Genomic DNA, 17,322 nt, shown 5'->3' on the forward strand with positions numbered 1-17,322 from the left:
TTTCTGTCATTAGCTTCCTTCCATGAATTATTTGGCCGTCTTCATGATCCTTTGCAATTTAAAATTTACAGGTCGTCTTATAACAAGTCCAACCCATTGAACTCTGACCACTTTATGCATTTTACAATGTCAACCTCTCTATACAGCTAATAAATCTTCTCATTGCAATTCATAATCGAGGATTATCCATTTCAATGAAATTGTCCGAAAGTATTATCTTATTTTGCATAAAATGATACTGGTTAAAAAATGTTAAAAAGATTTAAAACAAGGGAATATGAACTGTTTTTTTAAAAAAAAAAAATCTCTTTACTAACCGTTCATCTCGAATTTTCTTATAGCAACAATAACCTCCAATTAACATGGTCATCAATTAAATTACTTAATCTTTCATCATTTAGACCATAAATCAGTATTTTTTTTTATTTGCATAAACAATAGAGTCCGTTAACTTTTGATAGTTTAGTATAATAAGTACATAATTAAATCTAATTCTAGATAGTGTTTACGCTCCAGTAAATCTCTAAATACTTATTTTGTCAACCAGATAATCATACATATTCAACAAGTACAAAAATATTTTTTTCATCTTTAATTACCGTTTGCACTTTCACTTAAATTTCCATTATTTTTTTGTTTGTTTTTAAATTCTCATTAAATTTTTTTAAGTAGAACAATTTCTTTTATATAAAATTTCAATGATTGTAGTAAAGTCGCATAATGGTGACAGCCTATTAAATCTGCAAATTTGACAGTTAAAATTACTTTTTAGAAAGTTCTCTGTAAAATTTGTACTGGTAGGTAGGATAAGAAAGGATATTACAAATTAAAGGGTATAATAAAAAACACTTCCGACTTTTATTTGGCATTTATTTGTTTTCACATTGCTTTCGCAACATACCAATTTAGTTTTTTGACTTCAAAAATAAATATAGTGTACTGTTAAGCCATAAAACCGTAATTGTTTTGTCTTCGTTACAGTTTTGCATGTGACATATTACATCTTGGATTCAAATCCCAACATCATACTAGTCCACTTGCCAGTTTCCAATGATAAGTGCAGCACCATATCTATCAACAGTTTCTTTCCAAGAGTTCTTAGGTTGCCTCCGTGCTGTCTTGCCATCGAAAGCAATTTAGCCCATTAAAGCTTGTTCGCTTTTATTCGGTTTACGATAACAGCACTCAATTATAGTCGAAAATAATTTTCTTTATTAATTTTAAGTGTGATAAATCTGAGAAAAAACAGTATTAATATAATCAGATATCAATAAATGAATTTCCCAGAAAGACCTATTCAGGACACAATTCAGCGAAATTCTATTTGTGCCTACTTCCAAATAAATAAAAATTTTCTAAGAGACTGTCTTCGAGCTTTCAAGCATTACTCATTTGTTTACAATAAAATAATTTTGCTACGTAAGTTTTTATTTAATTTGATTCCCAATGTTGATAGCGTGTTAAAAGTTTAAGGGCTTCTTTAAAACGAAATATAAAAAAAAGTTCTCATTTTTGTTTTGATCAACAATAACTTGGCATTAAAAAATATTAACCTTGATAAATGAGATTTCACCGTGTGGCGCAAATTAATTTATATGGTTCGATGAGAAGAGCAGATTGCCTTAAAATGTACTATAAACAAACTGACTGACACTGAAGAAGCTTAAAGATTTGCCAATTTTCAACAGAAATCTGCGAGCGAGCAGACACAGCTGATTAAATTGTTTAACAACAAGAAGAAATTAATCACATGAATGGAAAAACCCCCTCAGTTGTACAGATAAATGAGCAATTCTCCGTAAACAGTCGGTCAACGGTCATTCATGTGATAATATTTATTTTTGTTTTCTAAAAAGAAATCAAGTTGTCTTTTTTTAGTTGTCCAACGATTCACGTTCATTTTGTAGCAAAACAGCGATGAGTCATTAAAATAATCTTGTTACAAAATCCAACCGGTGATGACACAACGAAACACATATGCGAATAATATGGTGCAGACAATGAAAATATTTTCTATATTGTCGCACATTGTTAATACAATAATATTTATTGTATCATGTGATTTGATTTGTGGGGCTAAATGGTTCATAAAATCTTTCGGTTGAAAAGAATTAAAGTAACAAATTTTAGGTGAAAAGTGAATTAAATGGAAGTGAAATTATCTGCAAGGTGAGAGTTTCTGCTCTATCCATTAATTATAGATTCATTTTCAAGATAAGACTATAGTTCGTTTATTAAGATGCAGTAAAAATAAGAAAAGGTGTATATTTTGGTATAAAAAATTAGGTGTTTAAAAGTAAATTTTTATACTTTTATTTTATTAGTATTTTTGAAATTTCATTTCTTATACTTCGATACTCCAAATTATAAAAGGATTGAAGGAAATTAGGAAGAATTTTCAAATATGAGTTTTAAATGCTACATTTGAAAAGCTAATTTCTATTTTCACGAACACTTCCCTCTGAACTTCAATTCCAATGCACGATTTCTGTTTTTCAACATTTCACTGATTTATCCATCTGATAGCTAAAAAATTCTCTGTGCGTTAAAACCGCTCTGTTTGCATCAGGAATAATTTCGAAGAATACACACATGTTCATCGTTTTAAGCAATAGAAAATATTGTTTGTCATTGTTCCATTCGGTACGTGATCTGAATTTTTATTGTTTTACATCTGATGATTTTGTTCTTACCTGCTCTATTCATTATGCTTAGATATAATGTAATATAGTATCATGATGTTGCATTACATACAATTTTATTTCATCTGATCATGAAATTGCCACTTTTTCTAGTTCCTCATTAATGAGTGAACTTTTTTCATACATTTTGTTAATGTACATAACTTAATGAGAGGAAATTTATTGTGTGTAGTCATTTAGAATCAGAATACATTACACATAGCAAACACCAATGTTGAAGACTTGTAATTTATTTTGAATAGATATCTTGAATTAATTAACACTCTCAAAATATTTTCCATTCTTTTAGGTGCTGAAATTTTCATAACTAACAATTGTTTTTTTCCATATGATTATTTTTGCTGTAGCAGTTTGTACAGCATTGTGTTGTCAACATGGAAATTTATTTTTCTGGGTTTCTAGAACGAGAGAGCATCTGTGGATGTTGAAAGGCCTTTAAGAAGAAAATTAGTTGAAAGTTGAGTGAATTTTACATAAACGAATAAAAAAATAGAAAAAGTATTCGCTCTCATCAAATCACTTCAGCTCATTTGCATACACACATCAGCGATCAGAAATTAATTAATAACTCAATTGATCTGTAAAACAGGATTTTGTAGAATCTAGATTAATTATTGACCCGCAAATTTAAAACCAGTATGATCGAGATCACAATCGAATTACAACAGCTATTAGAACATAGGTCACTTTCAGACCTACATTATAATATTCAGTAGGATCTTGCACTTCTACTTGATGGTTGGTTGCGAGGCATGAGATCTCAGCAACCTGACATTGGGCTTGTAATATTAGCTCAGTTCTATCAAGTTACTGGCAACAAATTAAATTTCGGACAAAATACCGATCATTGGACAAAAATGAAATTCTCTCGTTCAATAAATTCAAAAATTATAATGGGAGCATTCATACTCCCCTTTTAAAATGTATTAAGTGATTTAATCCAAACTTAATAATTCATGCATTAAAATGAATGTTTACCAGTGCTTACCATTAAATTATTTAGATTACATTACCATTAGTAGATTGCCATTGACCTAACTGGCCTTGTACTGATTGTAATATCAGATGTGATTAAACTTTGAGTTAATATTCATTTTTTTTATGGCAGATCATGAGTGAGAATTTTTTGGGAAATACCCATCAAATAAACTTTTAATAGACACACGTAATACATTACAATAAATTTGATAAGAATTTTTATGTAGACCATATAAGACAGGCATTTTAATATTTGGCCTCTAACTGTTTATGAGCTATTCTAAAAAGCATGCAGATTTAAATACTCGAAGAAGAACTAGAAGAAAAAAAATGATTTTCTTAATGAGAGTGAAAATGATGACAGCAGAAAAAAATTGAGCTTAAATATCTCATATCACATCATCTCATGCATATCGTATACAATTTGAAGAAGACATTAGTTACACTTGATATTATGTGATTACTTTTGATTACGATTATGATGATATGACATTACTTCAACCATAAACGTTTGTGTTTGAAATAAAAGTGAGCAAAAAAAAAAGAAAAAATTGTGCATAAAATCAAGAAATATGCACAATTTAATTTCATTGCCGGTCTGGTAACTCTATTTTTGTTCATTTGTGTATCCACATACACACATAAAATTTATCTTAGCTTAAGCCAACTTCTTTTGTATTTTATATAGCGACAAACGCCCAGACAGATGTAAAAATCACAAATATAACAACAACAAAAATGTTTTCAGATTTCGCATTTTTGTTTCCCCTCCACAGAAATAAATAAAATATAACTGACGACCCTAGTTGAGCAAATTAAGCATTCTCAGTTGAACTTTCGCCGCGATCAGGTCGGAAAAAATATTTTTTGGAAAGAACCTTAAAATCGGTTAAGTCGGTTCTAGGAAATATTAATAATTTTTTTAAGTAAATAAAAATACATATAAAAATTATAAAAATGAAATTCTTTGTCTGTGGAGTTTTGATCAGCGCTGTTGCATTATTGTGCGTACAAGCCGATGATGATAAGAAAGATGAAATCAAAGTCTACAAACGATTGATCCCAGCTGATGTTCTTCGTGGTAAGTTATAGTGTTTTAGTGTTAAAATTGAAAAGAGTGAATTACTATGCAAGAAAGAGCTTATATAAATGAAGCTGGAACGGGATTTAGTTTGAGATGGATTGTTCCAGAATGCACAGAAACGTTTATTAAACTTATCAAAAAAGTGCAAATTGTAATATTCTAATTATTTGAAATATATCTGTGTAAATCACTTTAAGCTGAATCATTCCTTAAATCAGCCTCCTATGCGATCAATAAGGAGAGAGAAAATATATTTTCTAAATTTAGGAAATGGCAAATTATTGACAAAATACGATATCATACCATCATGACAATAGAAAGTCATGGACAAGCATGAATGGAGATTTATATTCGAAAGGAATTCTACCATTATGATGATGGTAAAAAATGATAATTCGTGAATGAATTTCATTCAGAATTGAATGAATTTTCTATTATCATCCCAGCATAATATTGCGATAATATCTCTGCGACTATCTCACTGTTCATGACTATGTTTTTGTTTGTGAGAATTGAATGTACGCTATGACATCATTAAATTTAATTTGATTTAATTTAATTCAATTTAGGAATTTCAATTCTTTTCTATTTACATTTTTTTTAATACGGGGAAGTGACACAAAGATACTTGTTCACAAGATTTACAAAAATTGCTTATTTTTTTGCCCTACGTGAACAGCAAAATGTTCAACTATTGTTGGATAAAGAATTATGTAACATTGAGTGTGTGCAGTCGCGCTGACAATTGGCAACTTTGTTGTTTAGCTTGTTGTCATTGCCATTGCACATGTGTTCGTGCAATTGAAAGTAAAACTGCTTTCATGTTTGTATGATTATGGCTCATCAAAGGGCACCAAAATTAAACAAAATTTTTAAAAAAAGACTTTGCGACAATGCAGCCGTCTCACTTAATAATTATCAATATTGTGTCATGTCAAGCATAAATATTATGTTGTAAAATTTTATGTTTCAAGTTTACAAATTCATTGGTTGGGAAAATTACATCATATATATTAATTAAATCTATATTATCGTATGTTTAATGCGGTTATTAACGTGTGCTTGACGTATATTAGCACAATTTCATGAGCATATTTGTGAGCTCAAATATGAAATAATAAGCTGTTAGAAATAAAAATAATTAATTGGATTTAGTGATTTTATTGAATTTAAATTGCTCTAATGATAGAGAAGCTGTATAAATTCATGAAAATTTACAATTATAGGGAATAAATTAAATACTACATAAGTTATTTCATCCTGTGTGTCAACAAAATGAAAGGAACTCTAAAATTTTTTAGAATGTAAAACGAATACATCACGGAAGTTGAGAGGATTTAAGTTTACATTTATCAAGGAAATCTTTTAAGTCAAAGTTTTCCTAAGTTTTCTGCAAAATTAGCTTTATTTGCACTACTTTAAGAGGATATAATTGAATTTTTTCAATCAATATTGAAGGAATTGTTTGAAATATTTTGGATATTTACTAAAATTATTTTTTTTTTCTTTTTAAAACGCTCGCTAGTGATGAATCATTTTTTGTTTTTTGAAAACTTGATTAGAATCACCAACCTTTAAAATCTACAATTAAAAATATGTCCTTTAATAAACTTCAGAACTTTATGTATATGAAAATTATCAAGTAATTTATTAAAATTCAATATAGGTTCAATTAATTCTGAAAACCAGAAAATATTTTTTATTGTGTGTTATGATATTTATAACAGCTGAGCTGGTTTAATTACACAAAAATTACTTGTTGTGGTGATTTCCTAGAATTGCCAATTTTCATGTAAATATCAGTAATATATTTTTAAATTGTTAAGAGAAATGCGATTAAATACTCGATTGTAATTAATATATAATAAACGATGGTGTCAGTCTTTAACATTTAAATTAAGGAATTTTAAAGTAAAAAAGCTTTAATTATAAATACCAGTTTCAAAATATATACTCAATAAAACAGTCAAAATCGTTCCAAATATTGTAAAAAAATAACAAAAAAACAGACTAAAAATACGAATAAAATAGAATATAAAAATCAATTCATTTATTTATACAAAAATACGTTAAGTACAATGACACAGAGCAAGAGAAATAAATCATTTACACATTACAATAAGTACAATCGTTTAATTGAGTTCATGAGCTTTTTTAATTACTCTCACTGCTTTTAAACAAACAAAATCGCGTGCGACAGAGAGGAACAACTAGAAATGTAAAGAAACAAAAGAAAAACCAGTTTAATGACAATCGTGCAAATGTCTGCATGAGTCAATAGAGGAAACGGAATTATGTTCTAATTAATTTTGGTAATTTTTTCTCTAATTTAAAAATTGCTAACAAATTAACATTGGAAGCAAATGACGAATTTTAGAGGTCACATACAAGTTTAAATTTGAACTTTTGATCGACGTAGTTGAATACTAGTTGTAATCAATCGTGCATGCAAAAAAAATCTATCAAGCGTCAAAAGATGAATAAACTTATCACTTTGAATCATTCAAAAAGTTTTAACATATTCACTGTTAAAGAAGAGTTATTTGCTTCTAAAAGTTGACGAAGCTTAACATTTTTGTATTTGAAGTGTTTTGAATTGCTTTTGATTGGAAAGTTTTAGAAATTTTGGAAACAAACAAAGAAATAATTCAATCCAGAATAATCCATATGAGAAAACTCATTGGAATTCCTAATATCATTATTGTCTGCTTTAGAATTTATGAAATACGAAAAGTATCTACTGAACAACTTATTCTAAGAAACATAACTAATCTAATGAATAATTTATTAAGCACCGAGTTACGGTTCAGTCATAGATCAAATCTACCAGATAATAAACAATTTAAAGTTTCTCATTTTGATTTCATGTAAGTCAAAAGGTAGATTAATAAAAGCTAGGAAAAGACAGAATGCAATATTCTGAGACAAATACTAGTATCATGGAAAAATTGATGCATATTTTTTCAAAGTTAATGTTATTGCATGTAGAATAGAAACACCATTCAATTTTTAAAATAATTAGAAGGGAATTGACAAACTCCCACATGAATGTTGTGATGGTAGTTAAGCGAAATAGACCCGAGTTGTAGTATTCCCTAGAGAGACTTGAATGCAAATTAAGTTGTTATCTGTATGCTTGATTGAGTTTCATTAATAATCATATTGCCACTTATAAAGAATTTTATTTTAAGTTTTTCTGGTGGTTTCCATAAATTGTTCATTAAAATTCCATATTGCATTACAAAAGACAAAACAATTACAGCAATTAATACCAATTATATTACCGCTGGGGACTCCTTGTTGATCTCAATACCTAACTCCAGTATTTTTCTCAATAGTAAGTGCATTGCATGTATAAAACTCGACAGACTTTGTTTTCTCAATTCTTCTAGAATAACTCATGTCAATCGAGACATTTAATGTGTCTAACTTACTTGCTGCTCATGTTATCTTGTCGATCTGCATCCATAAATCATACTTTGGTTTTACTTTCAAGACCGAACATTTTCATGGTTGTATAATTTTACAAAACATAAAACGAGAATGAAATTGAAAACTATTTTTAAATCGATTGTGTCTCATGCAATTGGAATAAATTGGCATCATTTGTCTCTATGTATTTTTTTATGGTTTTTTACTTGTTGGTGGGAACTCTTGCAATCAATTTAAAATTAAAATTTTCAAAAATTAAAGTTAAACAAGCAATTACAGATTAATAATATTTAAATGTCAACATTTAAGTCCATTCGGAAAACTGCACAAGAATTTCGCAGGGGAACAGCAAAACTTTTCTTTGATAACATATATGCTTGTAAATTATCTAATGCTTATTTCTACTACTTTTCTCTCTACTCTTTTCATTCTTTTGACATTTTTATTTACTTTTCTATTTGTTGCTCGAGCAAAATTTTCTGCCAATAAAAGCAAATAAATCAGATGAAAAATGTTAAAGGAAAATGAGATTTTTTTTAATGCCAAGAGATTTGGAATCTAATTGAAGCTAAAACTAAAAGTTGTAGTTTAAAGACAAATACATGAATTGAAAAGGATTTGTTTGAATTTGTCTGAATAAAAATTTATTGAAAATTCAATCGACTTAAATATTTATCATGGTTAAAAGTTTAAATATTACAAAATGTGTAGCCCCGAGCAACATAAATGAAGCAAAATACGTCACGAAATTTTGAAGGCTTTTTTGTTAATACTAAATGTCGTCCAAATGGCTGCATAAAATATGCAACTTCCATTTGCTGGTAATGAAGTGTTTAGAGGAGCCTTTTAAGGTTCGTGGCAGAGTCTTCTCAAAATGTTTGACATTGGCAATTTTACAAGTACTGTAAATAAGCTTAGCTATTTATCCAATATAACAAAGAAAACCAAACAGCCTTTAAAACCTCAGAAAAGTGACAACAAATAATGAGTCATTCATACAATGAAGTTGTTGCTCCATCAATTAACACTTCTCTGGCAACAACAGTAGCATGTCTTTCCAACTGACTATGCAGATATGCACACTGATGAATAAAAATTCATAAACTTGAAAATAAAATATGAGAAGAGAAAAAAGGTGAGACAAAAATGGTTATTGAATAATTCATGAGCTGCTCAATTTCGTATATGAATAATGAAAGAAATACCGAGAAATGATTACGTGTAATAAATCTACAAAAAAAATTCTGCATTAATTTTTCGCTTCGCATACCCTTGAATTATTTTTTATTTGTTTCAACTTTTCTCATGAAAATGAAATTAAATTTATAGCCTGGCTGTTTCTTTACTGCGACACAATTCGAATAGAAACATGATTTTTAAATTATTTGTAATAATTTACAGCAATTATATTGGAAGTGACTGGTAATTGCTTATCCCAATAATTGCACAATGCCATTGTTTGGTTTTTCATTAATTAATTATTTTTATAAATGCTATATTATGTTATGGATTTTCTCTCCATATTTCCAGCAGTCGATTGTAGTCCCGAAAAATACACGACGTGAAAATGTCGTAAAATAAAATCCAAAGGTTTCGTGACTCTGGATTTGAGTGATATTCGGAAAATACAATCGAAGCTTACACCATGCTGGCTTAAGGACACTATTCGTCGACTTTTTCACACCGTGCATCTTTCGGGAGTATTTATTCTTGCATTGGAGACAATAAAAGCAAGAAAATATATAAAAATTACGTGATTGCCTTTTTATTGCGTTAAAAATTGCAATTTAAGCTATAAAATTTCTCAATTCTTTAGAATAAAAGCTTCTTTTATATTCAGTAATTGGTGATCGATTACTGAAAATTTATTACACTAGCTGGCAAAAAATTCAGCTAAAAATAAATTTCAAGAACTGCAAGAAATTGAGTGGATTCATAAATATAGAACTTGTTGGGTTTTATGTCAATAAAAAATCAATTATTTTAATACTTGACTAATTGCTGTCAAAAATTCAACGATAATCGGAAGAACCTTCAGAAATTTCGACTAATTTGTATCAAGTCAAGCTAAATTGGGTAATTATTGAATTTTATTTGCTATTCAATGTTACTAGATATGCTAAATTTGAATTGTTTTAAATATACAATAAAAATAAGGCTAACTCAATTTTAAATACCCTAAAATGTCTAGTTTCAAATATCAAGATCAATGATTAAGCTTTAAAATGTAAGGGGTCGATTATAAATGATGAGCATAAAAGAATGAGAATTCTAGCTTTAAAATTACTTGAAAATTGTTTGTCACCAAATTATGCATACTCTGTCTAATAACATTATTATTAAACTCAAAACCTCCCATCATCTTTAAAGGTTAGTCATTATTGATGCATGATCCCTAATTTCGTGTTCGGTTTTATATTCAGCTGCAATTAATAGTTTAAAAAACTATTCAATTAAACAACTTTTTCATGTGTTTTTAAACCCAATTTTTTATGCTAATTATTTGCATTAAACACTGTAAATGTCTGTGAAAGAAAAAAAAAACAACCATAACAACAAAATCTGCTGTAATTATTATAAATTGACGTTGTGACATGCTAATGATTTCATTTAGTCGAAAATTTTTCAATCAACTTCCTTAAATTTTACAAATTGAATCAAAAATAAATCATGTCAATTCCGGCATTTAGTTCAAATTTACAAAAAAAAATTGTTCATAATTCAGAAGAATAAGAAATACAAATTGAATTTAGACGGGTGAAAAGATACTCAATGCATTACGCTTGTTGAGGTGAAAGGGAAGCACACAAAATACTCTGTCAATTTCTTATTATCTGATTTTATTTTATTGCCAATCCCACACACGATCTTGAAAATAAATAATGTAAGAAATGGTTTAAGCTTTGTTCAAAGATGGAAAGAAAGAAATTACGAAACAAATTGAGAGTCGCTGACATATCTTTTTTATTTTCTTTCCTTCATTCGCTCTCAGTTGTGTTTATTCGCGAAATTTCACTTTCATTAAAATGAATCATGTTGCACAATCGATGCGACCTTATCTGCACAACTTACGTCGTGTACGCTTATGAGAAAAATTTTTTTGCTTCATTCAGTTCAGCTTCTTTTTTCGGTACTTTACATTTAAATAATGTGATTGAGCTTTCTTTTTTTGTAGAAAAATACGAGTGAAATTTGTTATCTAATACGTTAGAGAAAATGGTTGTCAAGGATCATTGAATAGATGAAGATAAAATTTTTAGTGAAGTTTTTTTTAATCTACTTGAATCTTGATACAAGCTAAACATCCTCGAAGCATACTTTATCTTCAATCTTTTATGGAATGAAAGTTCATCTTTTAAAAGCTTTTAACGTTAAAAGAGCTGTAGTTTAAATTATCGATATATTGCTTATTATTTTCTTACCAACTTGAATTAATTCCATCATAGTTTAAAACATCATCATTTCCTTGCTGTTCATTTAGTTAAATTCTAGAACACAGTTGTTGGTAGTGACGAACCTTAATGCTTTGTAGGAAAGAAAAAATCAAGCTTAAACTTTTTATCATCACAATTCCGACTACGTTGTTGAATTTTATATATTTATTAAGTTACTGACTAAGCTTAGTGAGTTGATCTACGTGATTTATTATGCATTCAGTTTAAATAGTTTTATTTAAATGGAAGATAAACCAAATTCAAATTGAAAAAGAGCAAACAAAATAGCAATTTAAATCAGAATTTATCGGTGAACTGAGAGCAAGCATTTTTGATGATCGAGAAAGTTAAATGAAGGAAAAATTGAATCCTCTAATGCTATAGAAGTTAATTTATTAAATTATTGATTGAAAAAAGGAAAGCTTATTGCGATGAATTGATATGCTGACTGTATTTAATATCATTAGAAAAGCACAAACGTTCAATAATTTTACTTTGTGAAAAGATTAAATGAAATAATTAGAATTTAATACCAAGAAAAATTAATATTTGATAGAAAGCAAATAAAATTTAAAATCAAAGTTGGTTGTGCTTGAAACTTACTATTTGTAATAAAATACAGTTACTGACACAATTCAATATATTTTATCAGTGATAACATATTGGTTGGATTTAAACTAAACATTTCCAAGAATTATTTTGTTTTTGAATTCGATAGGGGAATTTTATTTTTAAATAACTTTATTAAAATTCGAACAGTTCATCCAAAACAAAATGTTTTGATTACATTTTTAATCGACATATTTAATTTTATCATTTACAAAATCAAAATAAATTTTCAGAAAATACTTACCTAATTGGGAAAATATGTTTTAAACAAACTCCAATCGTGAATGAAAAATTGATTTAATTTTAAAAGTTACTAAATCAGATGAAAATTCAGCTCCAAATTCAATTTAATACCATATTTTCCGAGTGAATGAAATAGTTGATCAAATTTATAATGTAAACCGTAAATATTTACTTTGAAGTCTAAAAGTGAAGAATTTCACACAAATATTTTCAACTTTAAATGTTTACATATCACATAAGTTGATTCCGTGTACGCATTTCTTTTGGTTTTTTTTCTTCAAAATTTAAATAATTTTTATCTTTTGTGACTTTTAAATTTGTAAAATATTAAAGAAAATAACAGATTACTCGGGTTTGGCTAAGGACTGTAGACTTGCATTTCCTAAGTTTTTGACATCTAAGCCTACAGATCTCGATTAATCTAGACTAATTTAGTAACCATCTGTTCATAAAATTAAAAAGAACTCAGACATTTCTCACAAGGATACGACAACCTCTATATGTCAATGAAACGGTGCTCAATAACATAATTTAAAGGATTTTAAAATGATGAACTCAGTTAATCATTTATTTATTCCGGTTTTATGCTTTTTCTGTAATATCTTCATTTTCCCAGCTCTTTCCATGGATTAATCGATAAATGATTTTTGATAGAAGCATCACGTGCACTAGAGTGAAATTTATTGTGTCATGTAAAGTCATTTATTTTTTATTGACATGAAAAAATGTATGAGAACAACATCAGTTCAACGACTTTTGTTAGCTGTTTTGATTAAATGGATTTTATTTTATGGATAAAATACGTAAAATTTAAAAGTTATAAAATTCGAAAGTTCAAAAAAAAATGAAAGAAAAATGCAAAATAGGACGAATACAATCTTCTAAAATCCCTTCAAGTACACTAAATTTCTTCTGAAAATTCGCTTAATATCCCATAGAGCTGTTCCAAATATCTCGATATAAATAAAAGTAAATAAGCATAAATGATTTGTTTACACATTTATCCAGTCATATCATCAGAAAAGAGAAGAGAGTAAATGAAAATGTTTATTATATCGAACATGACGTGATGCTTGTAATCATTTTTTTGCGCATAAACTCGACACTCGCTAGACTCGCATGTGTTCAAGTGAGCAATAAAATCATTGGAATTAAAGTAACTCATAAAATCTAAAATTTCACGCGACATTAAATGAGCAATAGATTAAATTTTACTGACTCAAAAAAGTATCAGATCTGGGTCACAACAGAATTGGCTCCAACAGCACTTCTTTCTTCAATTTCAATCTCAATTTTAATAAGTGCTACTGCAATATGCTACTGTAAATTAGTTTTCTTTTTCTTTATTTCATTCTACGTTTCTGTACCAAACTGAGATTTCTAGTTGCGAGTAAAACAAGTTTCATTCGTTGTATCATTTATTGCAAAATTATTTTCTATCTATTACATATTTTCTTTCTTTCTTTCCACTCTTCCATAACCTAGTAAATGTAATAGTGCTTAATGTATAACTCTCGTTTTTGTTTCTCTCTATCTTCATAAACACGCTAGAATGGGATTCTATTACATCTCAAGGTGTAATGTAAAATGATAAGCAACATAATACAGAGACAAATGAAGTTCTTTATTTTATGATTGTTGAATGTTTGTTTGCATGAAAGCGTTATATTCCAATACATTGCAAGTAATCTGTAATTTACTGTCGCAGCCCATTTTGACTCTTAACTAAAACTATAACTTAACTACCAAAACGGTTAGGTTTTTTGGTGTTTTAAATTATTTTTCGTTGCACACCTCATCATTTTGTAAAATATAAAGGTTAGGCACAACTAATCTAAATGATTTAGCGTTTAAAGCAAACTGTCAACCCCGACCTTCCCCTTTAAAGCGTTTTAACATTTACTACAAAACTATATAGACGAATTTCTTTCGCAATCGAATTCATAAAGTAAATGCAAACAACCAAACAAGCTCATTCATTCATGTAAACCTTCCGTTTCTCGAACGTTCTCCTCATTGCAACATGATATCTGAGATATTTACAATTCTCTTTCTCTCAATAAACTTTGAAGTTTGTTATATTAAACGAGTGCAGTTAATGTTTATCTTTAAGCTTCTCGTTCATTTCTCGAATTAAATGAAATGGAAAACTATTTTTCTCGCTTCATTTTTTAAGCATGAAATTGAAAATTTTATTTGATTTTATTTTTTTGAAAGCTCAACATTAACTTATCTTCATCTTTAATTATTATTAGATTTCCCTGGAATGTGCTTCGCCAGTACCCGTTGTGCAACAGTTGAACCCGGTAAAACATGGGAATTGGCTCCATTCTGTGGACGTTCAACATGCGTCGTTTCAGACCACAATCCACCAAAGTAATTTTTAAATATTTTTAATTAAATTTGTTGAAATCTAATTTATTTTGATCTTTCAGATTGCTTGAACTCGTCGAAGATTGTGGTCCACTTCCAATTGCCAACGACAAGTGCAAACTTGACACAGAGGCAACAAACAAAACAGCTCCATTCCCAAGTTGTTGTCCAATCTTTAAATGCGAGCCAGGCGCAAAATTAGAATATCCAGAAATCAAAGAAGAAAAAGGAAATTAAAAAGTTTTTTTATTCCATTTTCCCCTCCGTTTTCGCTCCTTCCATCCATCAATTAAAACTCAATTTATATTCTAATTTCGATGAATGACAAACAACAAGATCTATTTTTTTCTATTTTTCTCTCTCACTTGAACAATAAGTTTGAATGGAAATGAATTTTGCTGTCACAATCAATGTTGATTTGAGGATTGATTCCTTAATGAAATGTTAGAAAAAGAAAATTTCAAAAAGCAAAATTGATCTTTTTAATTAAATTTTGTTGTTTTACAATTCTTGTGCTGAATTATTTGATAGAATCATGCAATTTTTTTTAAAGTAATCTTGATAATCCAACAATAAATTTTGAGCTAAAGTATAATATGAACATTCTAGAATCTTTCTGGACTTGTTAAATTAAGGAAATGAAATACAAATCTTAATATTTGTTCGAGATTACTTCAGATAGTTTCATCAAAATTTGGTAAAATTGGGTAAAGTTAGAAATAATTTTGGATACATTTTTCAAACATATTCGACCTAAAATAACCAAAATAAAAATACCTTTATTTATAATTTTACAAAAGAATGAATTTTTCACAAGGAAATATTCAAATAAATATCAAATAATGATGAAACTTTTTTTAAAATGATTGAATTTCCTAGTTAAACAAAGTTTCAATTTTAATGAACGTTGAGAATTCCAACAAGATGAGAAGAATATCTGATAATGATGATGATTAAAATATCCCTGTGGTCTCATTTAAATTCTATTATCATTTGTGAAATGATGATAATTTTATTTTATTGAGTTCCACAGATAGTTAAGGGTTGGGATAAGTTTTCTGTAAAATATTCCAATGAAGATGAGTATGAATGTAATTATAATGGTCTAATGGGATTTCTAATGAATTGTTTGATCAGATTTTAGACGAATAAATTATTACTATAGTCATTGGTTCATTAAAATTTTCATAAAATATACACTATAACCTTTAACGTCGTAATTATAGTAATCGAGCTATTAAACTTTATTTTTATGAACATTTAGCTTGATCATTAAATATGAAGCCGAAAGAAAAGAATGTATAAAAATTGCATGATTAAAACTCAATCTTATCAACTAAATCTTCAATCAAAACTTCAGAATAGAATTTTCAATCATAAATTTTTGCACCAAAATTTCCAATTATTTATACACACTTCCAAAACAGTCTTTCCATTTCTTTCTAAGACAATTCATGAAAGAAAAAAAAGTTTAAATGTGATAAAATAAATTTCTATGTAAAATGTTAAGCGCCTCAAAATCTCTAGTTTCACATCAATATAATTAAAAAATATTTTTTTTAAAAAAATTTGTAAAAATTAAACAAAAAAAAATAATAATTTAACCATTCATTGATTAGTTTAAACTGATATCAATGTATTTTTAGCAGGCATATTAAAATGAATTTTTATGATTATTTTGTATTAATCACAGATTATATTTTATGATGGATATTTAACATGAAACTTTTTTTTAAAAGAGATGAGAAATAAAATTTACACAAAATTCAGAAGAAAATATATTTTTGTAGTTTTTTTTAGTATGATCAATTCGGGTGAATATTTTGGTATTTCAGTGGAGCAACTTTTTTAACTGCCTGTTTTAAAATTGCGGAACCGTCGCATATAAATGATAACAAACTGGCTTAAATGGGCCATGTAATTAAAAACCTTCAGAAGCTCCATTAAATAAGGTCTTTAAATCTGACTTTGTATTGAAAATTGACAGACGAAAGCTAACGATAGAACGAGCTTTAGGCGCCATTTGAGCAAAGTCATGTATCACAATTAATCTTTACGGCCAATGAAGTAAATGAGTCAAATATTTTTTTACCTACAACTCTACTTTATAGAGATTCGGACTTAATTAAAGCGCCTCCACAATAATGTTTTGCCTACTCTGACCCAAGCATTCAGGCGAGCAAAGTGTATTATTATGCGATTAAATTTTAAATTCCCTTTTTTCCATTAGTCTTATGTATTACCAACATCAATTTTGATGCTCTTATGCTACACGAAGGTATTATTATCCATTAGTTTCAACATGTTGAATGTATGTTTCCAATAAACACGATATGCAGCAATCAACTGATAACAAATTCAATTCTCTTCGGTTATTGATGTTTAATTAAATTTTTTTCTTTAAAAAGCTTCAATTTTAATTAATTTTCTCTCAACTTGTATGTTATTGGACACGATTCAAAAATTA

The 17,322-nt window shown here is 28.1% G+C and overlaps 1 protein-coding gene and 1 long non-coding RNA gene across 2 annotated transcripts; one reads left to right on the top strand and one right to left on the bottom strand.

Annotated features, from left to right (window-relative positions):
- Positions 1 to 853: 853 nt before the first annotated feature.
- LOC139095869 (uncharacterized) lies at positions 854 to 1,698 on the bottom strand. Its single transcript, XR_011544901.1, has 2 exons — positions 1,554 to 1,698; positions 854 to 1,478 (listed from the first exon to the last, which is right to left on the bottom strand). It is a non-coding gene; the product is annotated as an uncharacterized lncRNA (long non-coding RNA).
- A 2,788-nt stretch (positions 1,699 to 4,486) lies between these two features.
- On the top strand, positions 4,487 to 16,636 carry LOC139095868 (uncharacterized). Its single transcript, XM_070647407.1, has 3 exons — positions 4,487 to 4,761; positions 14,738 to 14,858; positions 14,918 to 16,636. The coding sequence occupies exons 1-3, from the start codon at positions 4,638 to 4,640 to the stop codon at positions 15,090 to 15,092; spliced, it is 420 nt and encodes a 139-aa protein (XP_070503508.1). The 5' UTR covers positions 4,487 to 4,637; the 3' UTR covers positions 15,093 to 16,636.
- The last annotated feature ends 686 nt before the right edge of the window (positions 16,637 to 17,322 follow it).

This window comes from Chironomus tepperi, unplaced genomic scaffold, assembly GCF_022539635.2.
Source record: "Chironomus tepperi strain 1889 unplaced genomic scaffold, CSIRO-AGI_Ctep_v1 contig_376, whole genome shotgun sequence".
Lineage (NCBI taxonomy): Eukaryota > Metazoa > Arthropoda > Insecta > Diptera > Chironomidae > Chironomus > Chironomus tepperi.